The 19,349-nt window shown below is 51.9% G+C and overlaps 1 protein-coding gene across 2 annotated transcripts in view; it reads left to right on the top strand.

Annotated features, from left to right (window-relative positions):
* MNT (MAX network transcriptional repressor) overlaps positions 1 to 18,256 on the top strand; it is a 28,235-nt gene extending 9,979 nt beyond the window's left edge. Inside the window, exons 3-6 of one of the 2 annotated variants that reach the window (XM_066333599.1) lie at positions 1,488 to 1,529; positions 2,155 to 2,266; positions 15,220 to 15,412; positions 16,899 to 18,256. In XM_066333599.1, the coding sequence (XP_066189696.1) occupies positions 1,488 to 1,529; positions 2,155 to 2,266; positions 15,220 to 15,412; positions 16,899 to 17,605 (1,054 nt within the window). In that variant the 3' untranslated portion in view covers positions 17,606 to 18,256. The remainder of the gene's footprint in view (positions 1 to 1,487; positions 1,530 to 2,154; positions 2,267 to 15,219; positions 15,413 to 16,898) is intronic. The other variant, XM_066333600.1, reaches the window with a different exon arrangement.
* The last annotated feature ends 1,093 nt before the right edge of the window (positions 18,257 to 19,349 follow it).

Genomic DNA, 19,349 nt, shown 5'->3' with positions numbered 1-19,349 from the left:
TCCAGACCACAGCATCCCAACAGGGAGTCTGCTATTACTGCTTGTGGACTGGGAGAACAAACCATTCCCTTCTTAGCAGCAGTTTTACCTGTTTCCTTTGGCCCCTCAGTTTTCCTGCAGCATAAGTGACCTGGATGTGTTTGGTGTGTTCTCTGGGCCTCTGGCTGCCTGCAGCAGGGACATGTCTCTTGGCAGTGGTGCTGGGGATGGCGTGTGAATCCCATGGGGGCTGGAGGAGATCTGTAGTGTCCACTGGGATGCAGAGATCCCAAAATGCAGGGAAAGAAACAGCGAAAGTAAGATAGGAGTTTGTGAAGATAATGACTTTGGTAAAAGGCCCGTGTAATTCCTCTAAGAAGATTGAGATCTTCAGAGCCTGTCTGCTGCAGGGAGGATCTGTCAGTCTGTGCACTCACCAGGAGACCATGTCACTGATGTTGTGTGGGTTCAGGGAGCTGTGGGGGAGGTTTCTGCCAGCACAGGGGCACCAGGGCAGGCTGCACAGGTTTGGCTGCCTGGGCTGTGGGCAGTGGGGTGGCTGCAAGTGCACCACAAACTGCTGCTGTGCTGTCAGGCTCAGCTTTGCCCTGGGAGGTGGTGGTGCCAGTGTGGAGCACAGCATCACCACTGCATCCCCCCAGAATTGCTCCATAAGCACAGAAAAGATGTCTTTTTCAGCCTGTAAATGTTTAGTGGGAAAATGCTGTCAAATAGTTGTGACAATTTATTAAATATGATTGCCTCAATGTCCTGTATTTTCAGTCAAAGGCAAATAATTACTTTGCACAATGTAGAAAAGATACTTGAAATCTCCACATCTGCCAATGTACCTTATCACTGCTGTAGCTGGCAAACTGAGATAAGTATTTGTTTGGCTTTTCCTAAAAATATTCCTCTGATTCAGAGAGTGGGTGGACTCAAACCCCAAACCCAGAGACTCACTCTGGTTTTTCCTTGAGCAGTGACTGGAGAATTCCTGTATTGCTTCATTCCATGTTTATCCTCAGCTGTGTTGTTTCATGCACAGTAAAACCCCAAAGCAGCTGGAAGTTTGTGCCCAATCCTATACCCTTGAATTTGAAGCTGCACAAACCTTATCCCACAGGAGTGTAGGCACAGATCAGAACCAGGTCAGAATCTGGGCTCTCTGGGTCTGTACAAGAACTTAAAATTCATACCTGGTGTCTTTCCTTGGTGCTGGTAGTGGCCATGTCTGCATCTATACAACACATCACACCTGTTGGTTTCTTCTGTGCATTCTGTACACAATGATATTAATTGATGTACATCTGATGCACGTGTAAAGTATGGAGTTTATCTTAAAACAGTATGGGAAGGGATATATATGTACTTAATGTTACACCAGTGATATCTGAACACCTCTGCTGCTTTTGCATCTTGACATACAGACACTGATGCAAGCACAGGTGCAAGGCAGGAGTTTTCAACTTGACACTGAGCTGATCTTTGTTCTGTTTGGGTTACAGGGTTGGGACCAGGGAAGTACATAATAAATTGGAGAAGAACAGGTGCGTAGAAAGCCAGGGGTTTGGGTTTTTTTAATTGTAATTCCCTTCCTTTGTTTTTGGCCCATTATCTGTCAAAATTTGTTTGGCTTTGGTGGGTTTTTGTTTGTTTGCTTGCTTGTTTTTTAAACAGACAACCTGAATAAAACTCTTAGTGACTGTTACTGAATCTTGCAGTATTGCTTGGCTTTCTTGTAGCTCAATTCTGCATTTCCTACTTCCCAATACATTCTGTTTAACTGCACCATTGCATCCCAACCACCCTGCAAAGCCCTGATCCTGCAAAGCAATAACAGTGCATAACAGTGTGACTCTTCTGATTTAAAAGGAGTAAAATACCCCAGATACCCAGGGGTCAGTGTACAATGGGAATACAGAATAAACATCAGTTTCTGACCCAAGCCTGACTAGCTGAATTGGAAGTATGGTGACAACAAAAGCACCAGCACACTGAGAGGAGATGTTTTATTTAAGGCTGCACAGTGTTCCCAACAGAGCTGGACTGGGGCTGCTATGCACAGGTGTAGGTGCTTTGCTGGATTAAGGCCCCAGTTAAGCTCTCCCCTCTGGTGGAATTGGTTTCTGGTGTGTCTCCTGGCAGCTGACGACCCACCTGTGTTTTCTTTAGACGTGCACATTTGAAAGAGTGCTTTGAGACGTTAAAGCGCAACATCCCCAACGTGGATGACAAGAAGACCTCAAACCTCAGCGTCCTCAGGAGTGCCTTGCGATACATCCAGGTACGTGCAGCGCCCGGGGCTCTGCAGGGACCACAGCTGGCCTTGGAGGGCAGGGGAAAACGGGGACAAACTCCCCTTCTGGAAGTGCCACCTTAACCACAAATTGTCCTTACCGCTGTGGTGATGGCAGGGAGGAGATAATTCACATGGTCTTTGAGATCCTGGCTGAGTGAACTTCAGTTGCTCCTTTTGGGCTCAGGTGAATGTGTGTGGTTTGGGGAGGTTTTCTGTTTGCTTGGCTAAATGACAGATTTCTGTAAAGATATGGTATGTCTGAGAATTTTGATGAGATGGACATGGGAGTACAAGTCATTTGCTTGGAGGCAAGGAAAGCCTGGAATCTGAGGTTGTAGGTGGATGGGGCACTACCAGGAGTGAATCTGGGAGAAAGCACAGGTAAAAATCAGTTGTGTTTGTGGCTGGAGGGAAATAAGCGTTAGTGTTTGCATATTTAATGTTTGTGAAAGGGGTTAATGGTAGTACAAAAGAAATTGTTGTAGATGTCTCGTGAATGTGAAATCAGTAGCATGTAATGCAATTAAAACTCATCTGGAAACTGGAAGAGTTGCTGCATTTATAGTGCAGATAGAGAGCCAGTGCACCCTGTACATTCTGACTGGAATAAAGGGTGCTGAGGATTGATCATAATGGACTTTTCCATGGTAAAACATGTTTTCTAACTGTCTTCCCATTTTTCCTCGGTCACTCTCAAACACTGTTTCACTCTGGTGTTCAGAAGTGCTGGACGTTGATTATTCACTTCAGCTTTGCTTTGGAGGGTCAGTAATGCCTCAGTCAGATCAGCTCAGCCCTTCTCTTAATTTTCACAAATAGCTTCCCTCAGACAGACTTTGGTTGGGGCAAATTCTGGCTGTACCCAGCCACTCTCTGTGTTGTTCAAAAAAGTGGTTTTTGGGAGTGTGGTTGTATTGAAGCCTAATGGCCTTCAGAGAAGATCTGAGCCTTTCTCTGGATTTTGGCAGGCTGCTGTTGTAGTTTGTGGGAAAGAGCTCTCTGATGGCCAGTGTGGAGTGTGCAGTGCAGGGCCGGCTGTCCGTGGGTCAGGGCAGTGCTATCCATGGGTCAGCACAGCGCTGTCCCAGCCGTGGGTCAGTGCAGCGCTGTCTGTGGCTGTCCATGGGTCAGGGCAGTGCTGTCCGTGGGTCAGTGCAGTGTTATCCATGGGTCAGTGCAGTGCTGGCCGTGGCTGTCCATGGGTGTCCGTGGCTGTCCATGGGTCAGTGCAGCACTGTCCATGGGTCAGTGCCGTACTGTCTGTGGGTCAGTGCTGTCCGTGGGTCAGGGCAGCACTGTCCCAGCCGTGGGTCAGTGCAGTGCTGTCCATGGGTCAGTGCCGTACTGTCTGTGGGTCAGTGCTGTCCGTGGCTGTCCATGGGTCAGCGCAGCGCTGTCTGTGGCTATCCATGGGTCAGTGCAATGCTGTCTGTGGGTCAGTGCTGTCCGTGGCTGTCCGTGGGTCAGTGCAGCGCTGTCCATGGGTCAGTGCAGTGCTGTCTGTGGGTCAGTGCTGTCCGTGGCTGTCCATGGCTGTCTGTGGGTCAGTGCAGCGCTGTCCGTGGGTCAGTGCCGTACTGTCTGTGGGTCAGTGCTGTCCGTGGCTGTCCGTGGGTCAGTGCAGCGCTGTCCCAGCCGTGGGTCAGTGCAGTGCTGTCCATGGGTCAGTGCAGTGCTGTCTGTGGGTCAGTGCTGTCTGTGGCTGTCCATGGGTCAGTGCAGTGCTGTCCATGGGTCAGTGCAGTGCTGTCTGTGGGTCAGTGCTGTCCGTGGGTCAGCGCAGCGCTGTCCCAGCCATGGGTCAGTGCAGCGCTGTCCATGGGTCAGTGCAGTGCTGTCTGTGGGTCAGTGCTGTCCGTGGCTGTCCATGGCTGTCTGTGGGTCAGTGCAGCGCTGTCCGTGGGTCAGTGCCGTACTGTCTGTGGGTCAGTGTGCAGTGTTATCCATGGGTCAGTGCAATGCTGTCCGTGGGTCAGCGCAGCGCTGTCCCAGCCGTGGGTCAGTGCAGTGCTGTCCATGGGTCAGTGCAGTGCTGTCTGTGGGTCAGTGCTGTCCGTGGCTGTCCGTGGGTCAGTGCAGCGCTGTCCCAGCCGTGGGTGACCAGGCTGCTGTGCTGGCCTGCAGCCGGGTGCCAGCCTGGCGTGGCGCAGGAGGTCACGGTGACCTCGGGCCGTGGCAGTGCCGCCTCCACGTGTGTGGGGAGCACATGGCGAGCACAAGGCTGGCTGGGAGCTGGCACTGACCCAGGCCTGTGCAGGGCTGGCTCCCTGCCCCAGGGCACTGACACGGACAGCCTGTGACGTTGTCACCTCCTCGCCTCCTCCTCATCCTCCTCTCTGGCAGCTGCTCAGGGAATATCCTGGGCACTGTGTTCCTTGGCAGCGCCAAAGCCGTGGGTCTGTGACTCAGCCACAGGATTCAGTTGTGCTAAAAGCTTGAGCACTGTGTATTTGCCTGAACAAAACCGGATTATTAGAAATCTGATTTGAAATTTCAGCATTCACAAACAAAAATCGTATTTTTAATTTTTTTTTTTCACTGCGGTTTGAATTTAGGTTTGATCTGTTTCAACAAACTAACGTCCATCAGTGTGGGGATGGCCACTGATCATGTGCCAGGCTCCATGTGTTTCACTCACGGTGTTTCCCTTGACAAGAGAACAGGGCAATTGTACAGAAGGGATTTAAAAGTATAAGCTCTTACTCTCAGGATAGCAAGGTAGTTTTTTCACTAAAGGGAAAGAAAAGGCCCAAGAAACTCAAACCCAGATGAGCCTCACAGGGAGGAGCACAGCACTGGCCAAAGCTCTGCACAGCGGCTGTTCTGCTCCTGCAGGCACTGTGACAGTACACTGATTGTTGCAGCCTCTCTTCCTTCAAAATCCTTCCTTCCCCCCTTCCCAGCTGGAACTTCTTAGAAACAGCCTGTTTGTTTTCTTGGCTGGATTTAAATATTTGTATCTGCATCAAATCAGATGAGTTAGAAAGCTGAATTCTGAACTTCCCATAGAGCCATCATTTTAATTTATCCTTGGACCTGGGCTTGTGCTCTGCAACAGTAAATTAGAATTTGCAATTAAGCACACTGTTGCACAAAAGAAATGGGGCCCAACGCAGCTGGAAGTTAATAATCCCTTTAGCTGGTGATTCAGCCTGAGGCAGTGTGGGCTGTTGTGCTGCTGAGGAGGGCGTCCCGGTGGGTCCAGCAGAGAGTGGCCTCCAGACCCCAGCACACACCTCCAGCCAGGTCTGTTACGTGGGCTGCCTTGGCTCTTGTTCTGCACTTTCCTGCCTGCAGAACCTGAGTGAAAGTGCTGGAGACCCCTGGGAAGTTTGTGAGAAGCACGGAGCGATGTGGAAAAGGCCACAGTGAGGGTAAAATGCTGTTTGGGTAGAGAGAGCAGAGCCCTGTGGCCTCGCTGGCTCCTGAGCAGTGTCAGAGGACAGGGCTGTCCCCCTGCAGCCCCTCTGTGCTCTGCCCGTGCCAGGGAAGGGGCAGCCAGGGCACCCAGCCTGGCACATGGCAGACACAGCTCACAGCCCCTGCAGCTGGGCTGGGTTGGATGCTCTCTGAAGGATTCCTTCCCCCTAGGAAACGTAATCCTCTTCTTTGGAAGCTGGCTGAAGCCCTTAAGCAAGACTGCTACTCTGTGTTCAGACTGTGCCTGTAACTGTGGCACTGAACGCCCTCCAGTTTTGGGGTTATTTTCTACCGCACATTTAGTGTCAGATGACATCCAGGTGATTTGCTCACCAGGTGACACTGGGACAGCTGGCACACAGCCCAGCCAAACCCATCAGTCTTGGGTTGTGCTGCAGGTCCTGCTTGTTGGCCAGTTTCCCCAGTACAATTGAAACGCTGACTAAATAACAATGTCTTTCAAAATCTGAGATGCAGCTGAGCTTCCCAGGGCATGCAAAAGGCAAAGAGCAAAAGCCTTTAGAACGTGTGGAAGCAAGCCACTAGTGTGATCTCAACCCCTGCCCATGCTGCTCGGGTGTGGCAGAGGCACTGGGGGCTGCTGTGTCCTGCAGAGCAGTTTTGGCTCTGTTTGTGGAACAGACTTTGCTTACAAATTCACAGAAATCCTCTGGCAGCCCTGCTTGCGGTGTTAAGAGACAAAATGTAGCTGTGCTGAACTGAGGATTTGTAGTATGGCCAGTTTGTCATTAATACCTTGGGGAGGGGCAAGAGCAGTGAGATTTCCTTATGACTTACCTGTGCTCAGCAGTGCTGCCCGTCATTTATGATGTTTAAGTTGTTTATCCTCACCTCATCTCCCTTGGCTTCTCAGCCTGAGGTAACAGTTGTGCACCTAAGAATGATATAGTTTTTCCTGTTCATGCCAACAATAATCAACAGATTTGTCTCCCATGAGGGTAGAATGAATCCAAAGTACTATCCAAGGATGCCTAAGTAGTGCGTGTAAAAAGCCTTTGTGAAGCCCTTTCTAAGCTGATCTTGTGGAGATGTGAACAGACCAAATTTTACATTGGTTACATTTTCCTTTAAGATTCATTGCATCTCTTTGTCTTTTAGGTTGTTTTATTTATCAGTAACTTCATTGGTGCCTGGGCACAATCGTTCATCTCTGTGCATGTAGAGGACCAGAACAAGACCAGTGGGTTTTTGGGTCACATAGCAGTGCTTGATTTGGGAATTTGGGTGTTGCTGGGTGCAGAGGGCCCTACAGTCGTGCCAGATCCTGGTGCAGGGAGGTGCTGGACTGCAGACACAAACCCACAGTCTGACAATGGTTGTGGTTAAAGACCAGAACTCATTTACATTCAGGCACTGTTATGTGACTGGATTATTGATCAAAATGCATAAACCAAACTGTGCTGCTGAATCCTGTTAAGTTCCCCACCTTGGTGAGGATGGCTGTAACTGTTATGTTTTATTCTGTGCCAGCTATGAGGTGAATATACTCATCTTCTGTAAACCTTTTCTAGTAAAGAGTCAGGTCCATCAGTACCTGCCGTGCCTCCCTCATGTGAGCAGCGTTCACATGCCAAGCTGTGCTGCTTCATGTTGTTTACCTGACCTGATCCACTGATTCTATCTCCTCTAATTAGCCTGAATCTCAGTGCCAGTAATGAAGGCCTCCAGCATCCATAGGCTATGGTCATGCAATGTGGTGTCATCTGTAGATTTTAGAAAGCGATGAGAAATAAGACTTTCAAAAAAACTGTGTTTAATTCCCCGCTGTTCCTCCAGCTGCAGCAGGACCTGTCTGCAGGGAGACTCATCCAGGGAGCCAGCAGGGCATTTTTATTTGCAGGCTTGGCCACAAAACATGTCCTGTAATAGTGATTAAAAATGTCTAGCATTTGGACCTTGCTGAGTGATTGTAGGCTGTTTCTTAACCATTGCCAAGAGGGCTGGTGATTTTTTTTTTTTAAGTATCTCGCTCATTACTTGTACATGAGAGTTTGGAAAGGGTGAATGAAATTGTAAATCTGTCAGTGTGTTTGTAATTGTCAGAGAATCCACACCTGTTCCACTGCTGTCATTTAAGTAGTAGTTTGAAGAAGCACTCAGCATTGTAAAAACCAAACCAGCCTGTGAGTGGATTGCAGCACAGGGGCTGGGAATGCTGCTGTGTTTGGGGGCTGTTGCTTGTTCTGGTTGCCACCTGGTGACGGAGCTGGCATGGGAGGGGAGGCACATGGGCCCTAATGAGAGTAGTGATAACATTACTTGCACTAATAATTACAGCTTGGTTGCATGGGCTGTATTTGATGTGTGATGTTGCAGAAGTCATTTGCCTTTGAAACAGCAAAAGCCCCAAACAAGCCCAAGGCAGCCCTTCGGGGCAGCAGAGGAGCTGCAGCCCTGGGCCCAGCTGGGTGAGCAGCAGTGCAGTGTGAGTGCCATGGCAGAGTGGGCACTGTGGCAGCAGCAGTGCAGACACAGGCCCTCCAGCACGGACAGAGGTTTCTGCCCAGGCACAGCTAGAAATCCTCTGGTGACCCAGATCTGCTCTGTGGGCCATGGGTGGAGCTGCTGGGACGTGAGTAACTGGCATTGACCTCCTTAGATGGATGGAGAAACAGGAAGGAGAGGTGGTGCAGGAGGATGGCACTGTTCTCTGAGTCACCAGGGCATCAGACCTGCTGCCATGGTGTGGGGGAGTGGTTCTGCCAGAGCCCTTGGCTGTTGGGGCTGCCAGAACTGTGTTTTGGGAGATGCCCTCTTCCAAGAGAAGCCCTCACTTCCCTGCTCCCTGGACAGGGTCCCTTCAGGTGTGCAGCTTACCTCTGCCTTGTGCCTGTTGGCTGAGCCATGGTGTAGGAACGGGAACAAAGGGAGGGCTGCACCCAGGACCCATCCAAAACCCTGCCTTGGCTCCTGCAGCAGCTGCTCAGAGGTGCCTGCAAGGAAAATACAGAAACACTGCAGCAAGTGGATGGAGTTGTATCAAGGAATTAAACCAGATCTGCTTACCTGGTGGCAGCCAGCATGGGGCCAGTGACTGGCCTGGGGATGGCTCTGCTTTTCCCTGCTTTGTTGTGCTGTGGGTTCCAGTTGGTTGCTACTTTTTTTTGTTGGTTTGGTTTTGGTATCGTTCCTCCTCTCTGCCCCAGTGACTGTTTGTACTTTGTCCAGAGCATGGTGCTTCAGGAGGCTGACTCTGACAGGTTGGTGCCAACAGCCACGTTCCAGCCCTAGTTTCGATCACAGATTATGGCCTGCTGTCCTTTTTATCAGGAGCCTGAGGTGCAGTTGTCAGTGTGAAATGATAAATGTAAATTCCAACGCACGTTCTCCTTTTCCGTGATTGCTCTGCTCCAGGCAGATTTCCTGTCCTGGGCAGTATTTCTGTCCAGAAGTCCATCCCTACCACTGCAGCCAGGCTGAGCAGTGGTGGGTGGTGCCCACCCCACTGGGACCTGCAGCAGAGTGGGTGCAGCCCATGCACACAGCGAGGACGGGCTCCTTCCCTCCAGTGCCCTGCTCGTGCCTGTGTGAGGGTGAGGTCAGCTCCCGGCACACAGAGCACGCCTTGGCTGCGTCTCCTCCAGGCCTGGGTCACCAGGCTGCTGCCAAACACCCAGGGCCTGCTCTTGCTGCAGGTCACACTCACGGCGACTGAGGGACAGTCTCTGGTTCACTTTGCAGGCTTTACTTTGGTCCTGGTCCTGCTGTGAGGTTTGAGATCTCAGGAGCCTGAAGTCCTTGTCCTGTGCCTGCCCCCATTTGCACACAAGCTGTCCCCTCTCGCAGGTCCCCTGGGGACTGGTCACGGTGAGACCCTGGCCCTGTTCTCCTGGTGCTGAGCACGGTCTGCTCATGCCTTAGGGCTCTGGGTCAAGCCCGTGTGCTCGGGGAAGGCAAGGCTGTGGTCGTGTGCTCGGCAGAGGCTCCCGTGGCTCAGGCTGCACTCAGGTGTGGCCGTGGGCGGTGGCAGTGCCGGGGTGGCCGCGGCACAGCGGTGACGTGCTCTGTGGTGGCCGTTGTGCCCCAGCTGTGTTTTGCTGTCGGTGGTACCAGGCCAGCACATCCGGCAGCGCTGCGGGATTCGGGATTCGGCTCCGAGAGCCGGCAGGATGGAGCGGTTGCCATGGAAACCATGGCTGTGGTTCCCCTGGCAACCGGCCGGGCTTCACACACGGCTGGTCCCGGGGGGCACAGAGGGGGCTGGTCCCGGGGGGCACAGGGGGGGCTGCTCCCGGGGGGCACAGAGGGGGCTGGTCCCGGGGGGCACAGAGGGGGCTGGTCCCGGGGGGCACAGAGGGGGCTGGTCCCGGGGGGCACAGAGGGGGCTGGTCCCGGGGGGCACAGAGGGGGCTGCTCCCAGGGGGCAGAGGGGGCTGGTCTGCATCGGCAGGAGCCGGTCTGCGGGGCAGGGACAGGGCTGGCAGGGGCTGTCACCCTGGGAGGGCGGGCAGTGGCTGCAGGGGCTGGGGACACTGGCCTGGGGCTGGGGACACTGGTCCAGGGCTGGGGACAATGGGCTGCAGAGGCTGGGGACACCGGTCCAGGGCTGGGGACACTGATCCGGGGCTGGGGACACTCCCCGGGGCTGGGAGAGCTGGCTGCTGGCCCTCCCACCTGTGCAGTCTGTGCTCCATTGCAGCAGCTTGGGTGGGCTCGGGGGCGGTGGTTGGTGTTGGTGCTGTGCTGTGAACAAGTGTAGACCATTTAGCACCATTCCAAGTAGGAATGCCCAGAATTGATGGAAAATCCCCAAATCCTACAGGTGAGTGTGGTGCCGTGGGCAGTGGCGTTTTGGCAGTTGAGGCTGTTTGGGTTCCATTTGGGGCTCTGTGGGGACAGCTTGTTCCCCAGTACCCCTCTGGTTCTGGTCAGAATATTTTTGGAGTCAGGCTGGTGGATTCTTGCTCCTGCTGTGAATCTCCTCCACCATGGCAGTCCCAGCAAGAATGAGATCCTTTCCTTAGGATGTAGGGATTTTTCCATTACATATAAGAATCAAAGCTGTGTGGAGAGCATGACCAGCTGGTCTGGTCTGTGCTGGAGCTCCTGCAGGTCAGTGCAGCTCAGGACCCCCCTGGCCCAGCAGGTCCCACTCTGGCACCAGCTGTGGTCCCCAGAGCAGAGAGTTAAAGAATCTGGCTTGAAATTGCAAATCACTCTCCTGATTACTCATTGATGAGGTATTTTCAATCAGCAAATGCCATGTAAGAGGAGAAAAGAGCTGAAATATGTTTTGGAAAACCTCATCATTGAAAGTGTGTTTTTTAACTGCTAATAAAATGTTTCTGAGGGGAGCTGTGTAATAAGGCCTTGTAGACCTCACTAATGCCAGCCTCAGGGCCAGTGACATTCCTGAGGTGGGAGCAGGGAAGGTGTTGGGGGCATTATCTCCAGTCTTGACATGAGAGTGAACAGTTTAATTACAGACAGCCATAAAATGGAACATTCTTTGCAGTGACAAATGACTGTAGTTACACAAAGAGGGCAGGAGTTGGTGTATGGTTTGTTTACCAGATAATGACAGGGAGATGCCCACAAGGACCAAAAAGTGGCTCCAGAGTAGCCAGGATGGTGGGCACAAAGGTACCACTGAGAATTATGTCAGGCCTTTGCTGTCACTGCAGTCATCTGGTCTGGCTTCAGTAATCCAGGTGGATAAAGGCTGCCAGAGATCTGACATGTACAGGAGGAGAATCAGATACTCTAGGGGAGCAAAAGCAATTTGTGGATTTTAATTTGGTTGCCGGTGTTTAAATAAAAGATGAAGGGACTCACCACTGCCCTTGTGTCCTTGTCACTGCTTCCACCTGCACGTGGAGCAGCCCCTGCTGTGCCCAGTGCAGTGGTGCCTGGCAGGGGAGGGTCAGGCCCTTGCTCTGCTGCAAAAGGCTCACTCAGCTTCAGCTCAGCAGAACAGAGAGTGTTCAGAGTGGAACGTCATCTGCTTTCACTAGAGCCAGCAGCTGATTTGCAATACTTCCCAAGCATCAAAAGCCATAGGTGGATTCATGAGAATATGAGGAAATCCATGATTTCTTCCCTGGGGTAGCTCAGCTTCCCCCTTGGCAGGGCCAGGGTCTGCTTTTTTAAGTGATGATCATGTGGAGTTTTTTTTTAAAGTGCAAAAAATAAAAGAGTTCTAAAGACGTAGCTTCTGTAGGTTCCTCACACTGCAGTGTAACAGTTGCCTGGGCAACCAGGGTTCCCACTTGCTTAACAGGAAAAAAAGAAATGCTCCAGTGATGGAGACACAGACGTAAGAAGCAGGGTCTGTGCTGGAGCCTGGTGCTTGCAGAAAGCAGTCTGGGGTGGGGTGGGCTCAGTGAGGTGGCACCCCCAGCTTTGGGCTGCCCTCTGCAAACAGAGCAGAGCTCAGGGGCATGTCTGGCCTTCCTGGGGCCAGCCCAGCCTGCCCTCTCACTGAGAAAGTGGGGAAACAGAAATGGAGGTAACTTCAGTCGTTTTTCTGCTGTGGAGAAACAGGATCAGTATTTCATGAGCCAGGTTAAGTGGATCCTTCAGCATCTTGACAAGCAGCTAAACTGTCATACCAGGTGCCAGCACCAGGTGTGAGCCCTGCCATGGTCCTTCCCAGTGGCTGTGGAGGTGGCTCTGGTGGCACCTCCTGCCCTGCAGCTGGCCCAGGCCTCTGCCTTAATGACATTCCAGGTCTTTAAGGAAAGGTGGTTAGGCATTTGTATTAATTTCTTTTATCAAAATTTAGTTCTCAGTTACTGTGTTGTTTGTAGTTTTTGGGTCCCTGCTGCTCTTCAGTGCTATCATTATATGCCCATTCTGTTGGAAAATTGCAGAGGCTTGGGTTTGGGGGAAAGTGAATGGTTATATGTTATTTTAAAGTGTCTGGTTTTGTATTGCATGGGATCCATGATGATAGTGCTGACAGAAACTCCTTGTTTTAGAAAAGCCTCCTGAGGCTGAGTGGGTGTCTCTAAAGGTTTTTTGATGTTCAGGGGCAGGTCAGTGACCGCAGTCCCAATGACTCAGGGTTGGCTGTCACTGTGGACTTTCTGTTGACTGATGGGAAATCCTGGCACCTGATGTGGGCAGGATGATTTGCAGAAAATAATCTGTCAGGAGGCGGATGCCAGGGAGCTGCGTGTCCCCGGGGTGCCAGCGCCACAGTCAGAGGAGGAGCTGCTCCTCCACAGAAGGGTCCCTGCTGCCTGTCCCTCCACGAGTGCTGCTTTCTGCAGTGGGGCCAGGGCTGTTGTTGGCCCCAGGCTCAGCTCCCAGTGCAGGGCACACTCCCAGTCCCTGCGGAGCCACACCACACCTACCTGCAGAGAGAGGGGCAGTGTGGAGGGGAGCTCAGAGCAGAGGGAACAGGGCTCCTGTTAATCCCACCCAGTTCATTATTAGGCCAGAGCAGCTCAGCCTGGAGATCTGCCTTTACTAAGTGAGCTCCAGTGAATTGCATCCCGGAATAGGTTTTGAAAGATTACCAGTGCCTGCAGCCCATCTGCTGCTCAGCCTCCCAGCAGCTCCCCTTGGAGAGCTCCCAGCCGTGCTGGGCACTGGGGGAGATGCAGACCCAGCGAGGGGCTGCGGGGAGCTGGCACTGAGGGAGGCAGAGCCCATGGGGCTGGCCTTGGACCACTGCCACCTCCCAAAGCCTGGGGAGTGCCTGCGGGGTGACACAGTGAACTCCCTGGCTCTCCTGGCTGGGAGACTCCTCCTGGTGCTTGCTAAGGGTTTGCCTGCCTTCCCAGTAATTAAAAGTTTGTAACTAATTAGGAGCTGCCCTGCTCACACTTGGTAGTAGTGCTTTCCCCCGGTGCTGGGAGTCCCCTCTCACAGCAGGGAGTGAAGCCAAATCTGTTTGACTATGCGTGTGCTGTGCCCGCTGCGGAGGCTGCTGCGGGATTCCGCGCCTGCTCCTCCTGGAGAGCTCTTCTGTCCTGTCCTCTCGTGCCCTGCGTGGAGAGCAGCCGTGGGGAGATGCTGCAGAGAGGGGCCGGGCTCCTGTTGGCACAGCAGGTTTAGCCTCAGCCTTTCTTCTCCTTGCCTCTTTCCTGATGACATAGTGAGGGGAAGACATTCAGACAAGCTCCAAGGCTTCCTGCGTGTTTAAACCTGATCCAGGAGTGTGTCACCTTCCCCTCCATTGCTCCGTCTCTCACCACAGGGGGATCAGGGCACACACAGCACGTGGCGTTTCTAGGTCAGGCAAAATGCTTTGGCTGCACTGGATAGGAAAGAGGCTGTAAAACTAGCCTGTGGATTTGGGCCTCAGCCACACGGGAATCTCTGGGCTACAGGGCTGGTGCAGAGCCAGGATTCCGGGAGTCCCCATCCTCCCTTTCTGGCTGTCCCCAGGCTACCTGCCTGCAGTGGGCTGCAGGTCTGCTGGGCTTGCCCAGGACAGAGCTGTGGCATGGTGGTGTTGGCCCGTCTGCTGCCTGCTTTGGCTTGAAAGGCAACAGGGGAGAAAAAGCTGTCCCCTTTACCTGAAACCCCTTTACTTTGAGGAGCTTTTAGCTGATCTGGGGGGAGAGGAATTGTCTCTATTGACACACCTGCAGTGGTTGTGGCCTGCTAACATGCATGTTTTGGCTCTTTTAAGAATACTTCCTTTATTGCTATTAGCAGGGCAAAGGTAGCAGCAGGAGCTGCCCTAATCTGCGTCACCTTGGGCTGCATTAAAGGCTGGCTGAACAGGCTTTAAGGTCCTTCCCAGCAAACCTGTGAGCTCCAACACTGGCAGAACTATGGAAAGGCATGAGGTCAGGCTCTGATTGTACTCATCCTGGAGAACCTGAGAGAGAAATAAAGAGATGTGTTAAGGAGACCATGACCCTGGTATACCCTGCCAGGTGTGGGGCTTGCTTTTGAGCTCAGTGTTTGCCAGCAGTGAGGGAATAGGAGCATCTGTGTGGGCTCCATGTGGCTGGTATTTTCAGAAGTGTGTGTGGGATTTAAATTCCCAGTGGTGAAACTTAACTTCAGAAAATGGACAGTCTATATGTGGTTTTACAGATTTCACCTCATTTTGTCTCTTTTATGCATATAGTAAGTGTTGCCCTGGGCTGAGAGACCAGATCTCTCTCTGTGCAGTGCTACACTGGTTTAAAAACTCACAAAAGAGGCCTTGGAATAGTTGATCCCCCCTCAGATATGTGTGGTTGTTGGTTCTACCATCCACCATCTCCTCTAGATCAGGAGCTCTTGGTGTGGTGTGTGTTGCTTGGAAGCTCATCAGTACTTAGGCTTTTTCTTTCCTTCTGAGCATTTCAGTTTTGGGGGCTTATCAGTTTTCCCTCAGAATGCAGAAAGCCTTCAACTAGAGCAATTCTTGGTGCCAACTCTTGTCCTTCCCTTCCTGCCCAAATTTGACAGGTGTAAATATAGCCGAACACATTTTACACCAGCATAACTGGCAATATAAAATAATGAGCTGTGGACTGGGAGCGACCTGGTTACTAGATTATTCTTGTCTTTGTTCTCATTATGTTTCTTTTTCTTTTCCCTGGCTTTAGACTTTGAAGAGGAAGGAGAAAGAATACGAGCACGAGATGGAGCGGCTGGCGAGAGAGAAGATCGCGACCCAGCAGCGGCTGGCGGAGCTGAAGAACGAGCTGAGCCAGTGGATGGATGTCTTGGAGATTGACAGAATTATTCGACAGACAGTTCAGCCAGAGGATGACCAGGCATCTACCTCGACGGCATCAGGTACCCAGAATTATTCTCTTTTTTTTGTAATCATCTCAGAAGGTCAGTGACGCAGTTACACCGGGCTGGTGGAGATCTTCATTTAGCAGTGTTGGGGTTTCTTTGCATTCAGAATAAAGGAAAAGGTTTTGGAGTGTTTGTAATGATTGATGTTGTTAATAACACACTGCTGCTCGTGTGAAGTAAACCAAAATTTGTGCATCAGTGTCAGGTAGATACAAAGTGCAGGTTTGCACATCCAACCTCATTGTGGACATAAATCCCTGCTTTCCAAACTTAGCTTTTTTCTTGCACAGCTCTGCATCTCTGCTCATTAGAAGTGGGCATCCTGGTGCATTTGTGTGGATGTGGGAGGGTGTTCAGCACATACAGAAGAAGGATTTGGTACAGGGAGAATCACCAGAGCATTTGAACAGCTTAATGAGCCTTCACATTGCATGAGGAGGATTCACAGTGAAGATGAAATAACAGTAATGGATATCTGACGTGCGGTTCCAGTGAGAAGTTTCTGTGAGACAGGAGAGTGCATGCTTCTGTCCACACCAGGGGTCTGCAGCAGGAAGAGCAGGCAGTCCGTGGATGTAGAGCTTTCCAGAGACACGGAGGCTGTAGCAGTGCAGAACCATTCACAGCAGCTCCTTCAACTCAGCATTTGCTCTTGGCATGCCAGGCAGACAATACCACAGGTTCTGGGAAGGGAAAACCTGAGTTTGTTCAGGCTCATCCCCTGTGATGGTAGGAGCGGGCTCCAGGTGTAGTCTCATGGAAGGTTGGAGTAGCAGTGCTTTGTTGTTAGAAGTGCCAGCTGTTCTCTCTGCTGAAAGCCACCACACCAAGCTGCTGCTACCCAGAGCGTGTGAGGGGAAGTGTCTTCCCTGGTGTTCCTGATGCTTCTGTATCTTCTGAGATTTTTATTCTTTGCTGCATGGCTGGCACTAGAAAGGTAGTGCAGGATGCCAGGCTTACCTTCCTGATCTCAGGGCTAGTGTGGTCCTGTTTTGTTTCCTTAGTTCCTTTACTTCCTGGACAACAGTCCATTTTCCAGAACCAGACGAGAGACTTGCTGCCATGTTTCTCCATGGCTATTTCCTTCCTGCTCTGGGAGCAGAAGGAGTGGTGCTGATTAGTGGAACAACTGGCCAGGAAAGGAAACTGTTCCTTTTCCCAGAAGCCCAGACAGCTCAGCCAGGTGCTTTCTGTCAGCCTCCGCTCATGGTGCTCCCCTTGCCTGCCCAGTGAGGCCTCTCAGCCTACCTGCTCTAGCTGGGTCTTTGGGCTGTCACACCTGCCTGGCACCAGGTCCTTGCCTCACAGGCAGCAAGGAGAGGGCTGTGCCATGCCATTGTGCCATTGTGCCATCAGCCTGTAGCTCAGTGACGCCTCCTGCACGTCTCTTCTGCTGATGCTGCCTTTTAGGGAGCCTCATCGGTCCGGTTCGTGCTCTGCTTGCTTTTCTATGGGAGTTTCTTCCTTTCGTGTTTTCCAGAGGGTGAAGACAACATGGATGAAGATATGGAAGACGACAGGCCAATGAACTCATTACCAAAACTCAGCCAGCGCCAGCACCCAGAGCTGCTGAAAGCCGTCCCCCCCAGCGCTGCTGCCCCGCTCCCCACGGTCCTGCCCCCACACGTGTCCATCCAGCAGAAGCCCCACGCCCAGCCCTCCCTGCAGACACAGGCACTGGTCCCGCCGCAGGCCATCGTCCCCGCACAGACTCACATCGTGGCGGCCTCGACCGTGCAATCGACTGTTATCGCCCACACGGCCACCACCCACGCCTCCGTCATCCAGACTGTCAACCACGTCATCCAGGGCCCACAGACCAAGCACATCGCTCACATTGCACCTTCCACGTCCAGCCCCGTGCAACTCACCACTGCTGCTCAGCCCATCGGCCACATCACTGTGCACCCGGCCGCCATCAACCACATGGCGCACCTGGGCCCGCAGCTGCCCATCTACCCCCAGCCCGTGGCCGTCAGCCAGCCCGTGGTGAGCCACATCGCCCACACCCTGTCGCACCAGCAGGTGAACGGCACGGCGGGGCTGGGCCAGCCGGCCGTGATGGCCAAGCCGGCCGTGGGCGCCCAGGTGGTGCACCACCCGCAGCTGGTGGGGCAGACGGTGCTCAACCCCGTGACTATGGTGACCATGCCCTCCTTCCCGGTGAGCACGCTGAAGCTGGCCTAGAGGGCGCGGCCCGAGGCGAGGCCTCCCTGGGGAACCTTTCCTAAGGAAACTCCGTACATTCCAGCCCCGGGGCCGGGCTGTGCCGGGGCCGCTCCTCTCCGAACTTCAGAGACGCTTCTTCATGGTGATCTTCTTTCCTTTTATGTGTAATGAGTGAACTATGGATATGATGTTCTTAAGACTTTAATTTTGCCCTCTTATGTGTTGCTTCTTTGTAGAATAAAAATTGCTGATCTCTTTATTGAGACGTTGCGTAGAATGGGAAAAAAAAATCATAGAAGTCTATATTTATATATATGTGTGTATGTGTGTGTATATATATATGTATATACATATATATATAAATATAACATTTGAAGGCCTTTTGTAAGGTTGATTATTTTGCAGGATTATGAGACAAAATTCATTTTTGGAGGAAGAAGACAGAGTGTCCTCTCTAAACAAGAAACTATAAGATAGATGGTTTGGTGGACCAGAGTACAGTGACAAAAAAAAACCCCAACAACAAACCACGAGTCAAACCATGTTAAAGGTATTTCCCATCAATATATTACATTTCAAAAACCATCTAAAATCACTGTGACTTGTTATGGCATTTTAAGAAAATTCTCTGTCCTGTCTAATAAAAGGAAAAAGAATACATGAACCAGATTTGATCTGTTGCCATTTTATAAATGACTTGATTTTTATAGCTATGTCAAAAAATACTGGTTTTTATTATTTTAATGATTGACTATGCTTTGTTTGGATGTTTTTGGGGGAATTTGTATTTTGTCTGGCTTGGTTTGCTGATGCAATAATTGGTTTTGCAGATCTCTGTGCATGGCATGGCCCCAGTCAGGGTCCCTCCCACCCGTCCAAGCCCCCCCAGGTTTCTCGGGTTTGTTGTTTGGCAGAGGCACAGACTTTGTGCTGGCATCTTGCAGGGTGTTTCTGTGGCCTGGTGGATGGAACCTGGGACAAGAAGACCAAGAGAAATGAGGTAGATTTGCTGCATGGGTTAATGTTTGTTAGTTCGTTCTGTCCTGGCCACACTTTGGTGTGGGAGCCGCTGGGTTTGGAAAGGGATAAAAGGGGATGTGGTTCCCTTCCAGAGCACAGGCAGTTCGAGCAGCCTTGTTCCCTTTGACAGGGAAGCAATCTCTCCTTATGCAGGATAAGGGCTTGCTGCAGAGATCAGTGTGAGAGCTCGTGTCTGACAGTGAGACGTGCACCAAAGAACCCTCATCCCTCAGGACCTTCCTGTTCCCCTTCCCGGTGGCTGGAGCAGACCCGTCTGAGGTCAGTGGCAAACCCCAGAGAGCCAGGAGAGGAGGAATGCTGTTGTGCTGCTCGCTGAATGTTCTGGTCCTTGCACTGTGGTGTAGTTACTGCTGTGAATGATCTCCATTCTGTCTTCCTCTCTTTCTAAAACAAGTATTCCACAGGCCTTACTGCAGGCAAAAAGCTGCTGTAGCCAGCAGGGTGGTCCCACATCTGCCCAGGAGCTCTGGGAGAGGAGAAGGGGTGTCTGAGCACCAAACCTCGGTGCCTGGCTGTGTCCAGGATGGGGCTGAGGCCTCTTGCAGAGCAGCATCCATACTCTGCCCCAAAGACCTGCTGACTCTAGCAGGACTTCAGCCTATTGAGGACTGGGTGTCAGGGCTATAACTGAGAACATCTGCCTGTTCCATACTGCCCCCAGTTAAAACTGAGCTGGAGGCAGGAGAAATGACTGCACGGGTCAGAGGGTGATGGTGCCTTC

This window comes from Sylvia atricapilla, chromosome 20 (assembly GCF_009819655.1).
Source record: "Sylvia atricapilla isolate bSylAtr1 chromosome 20, bSylAtr1.pri, whole genome shotgun sequence".
Lineage (NCBI taxonomy): Eukaryota > Metazoa > Chordata > Aves > Passeriformes > Sylviidae > Sylvia > Sylvia atricapilla.
The sequence above is the reverse complement of the archived record's forward strand: the minus strand, read 5'-3'. Positions and strand labels throughout refer to the sequence as shown.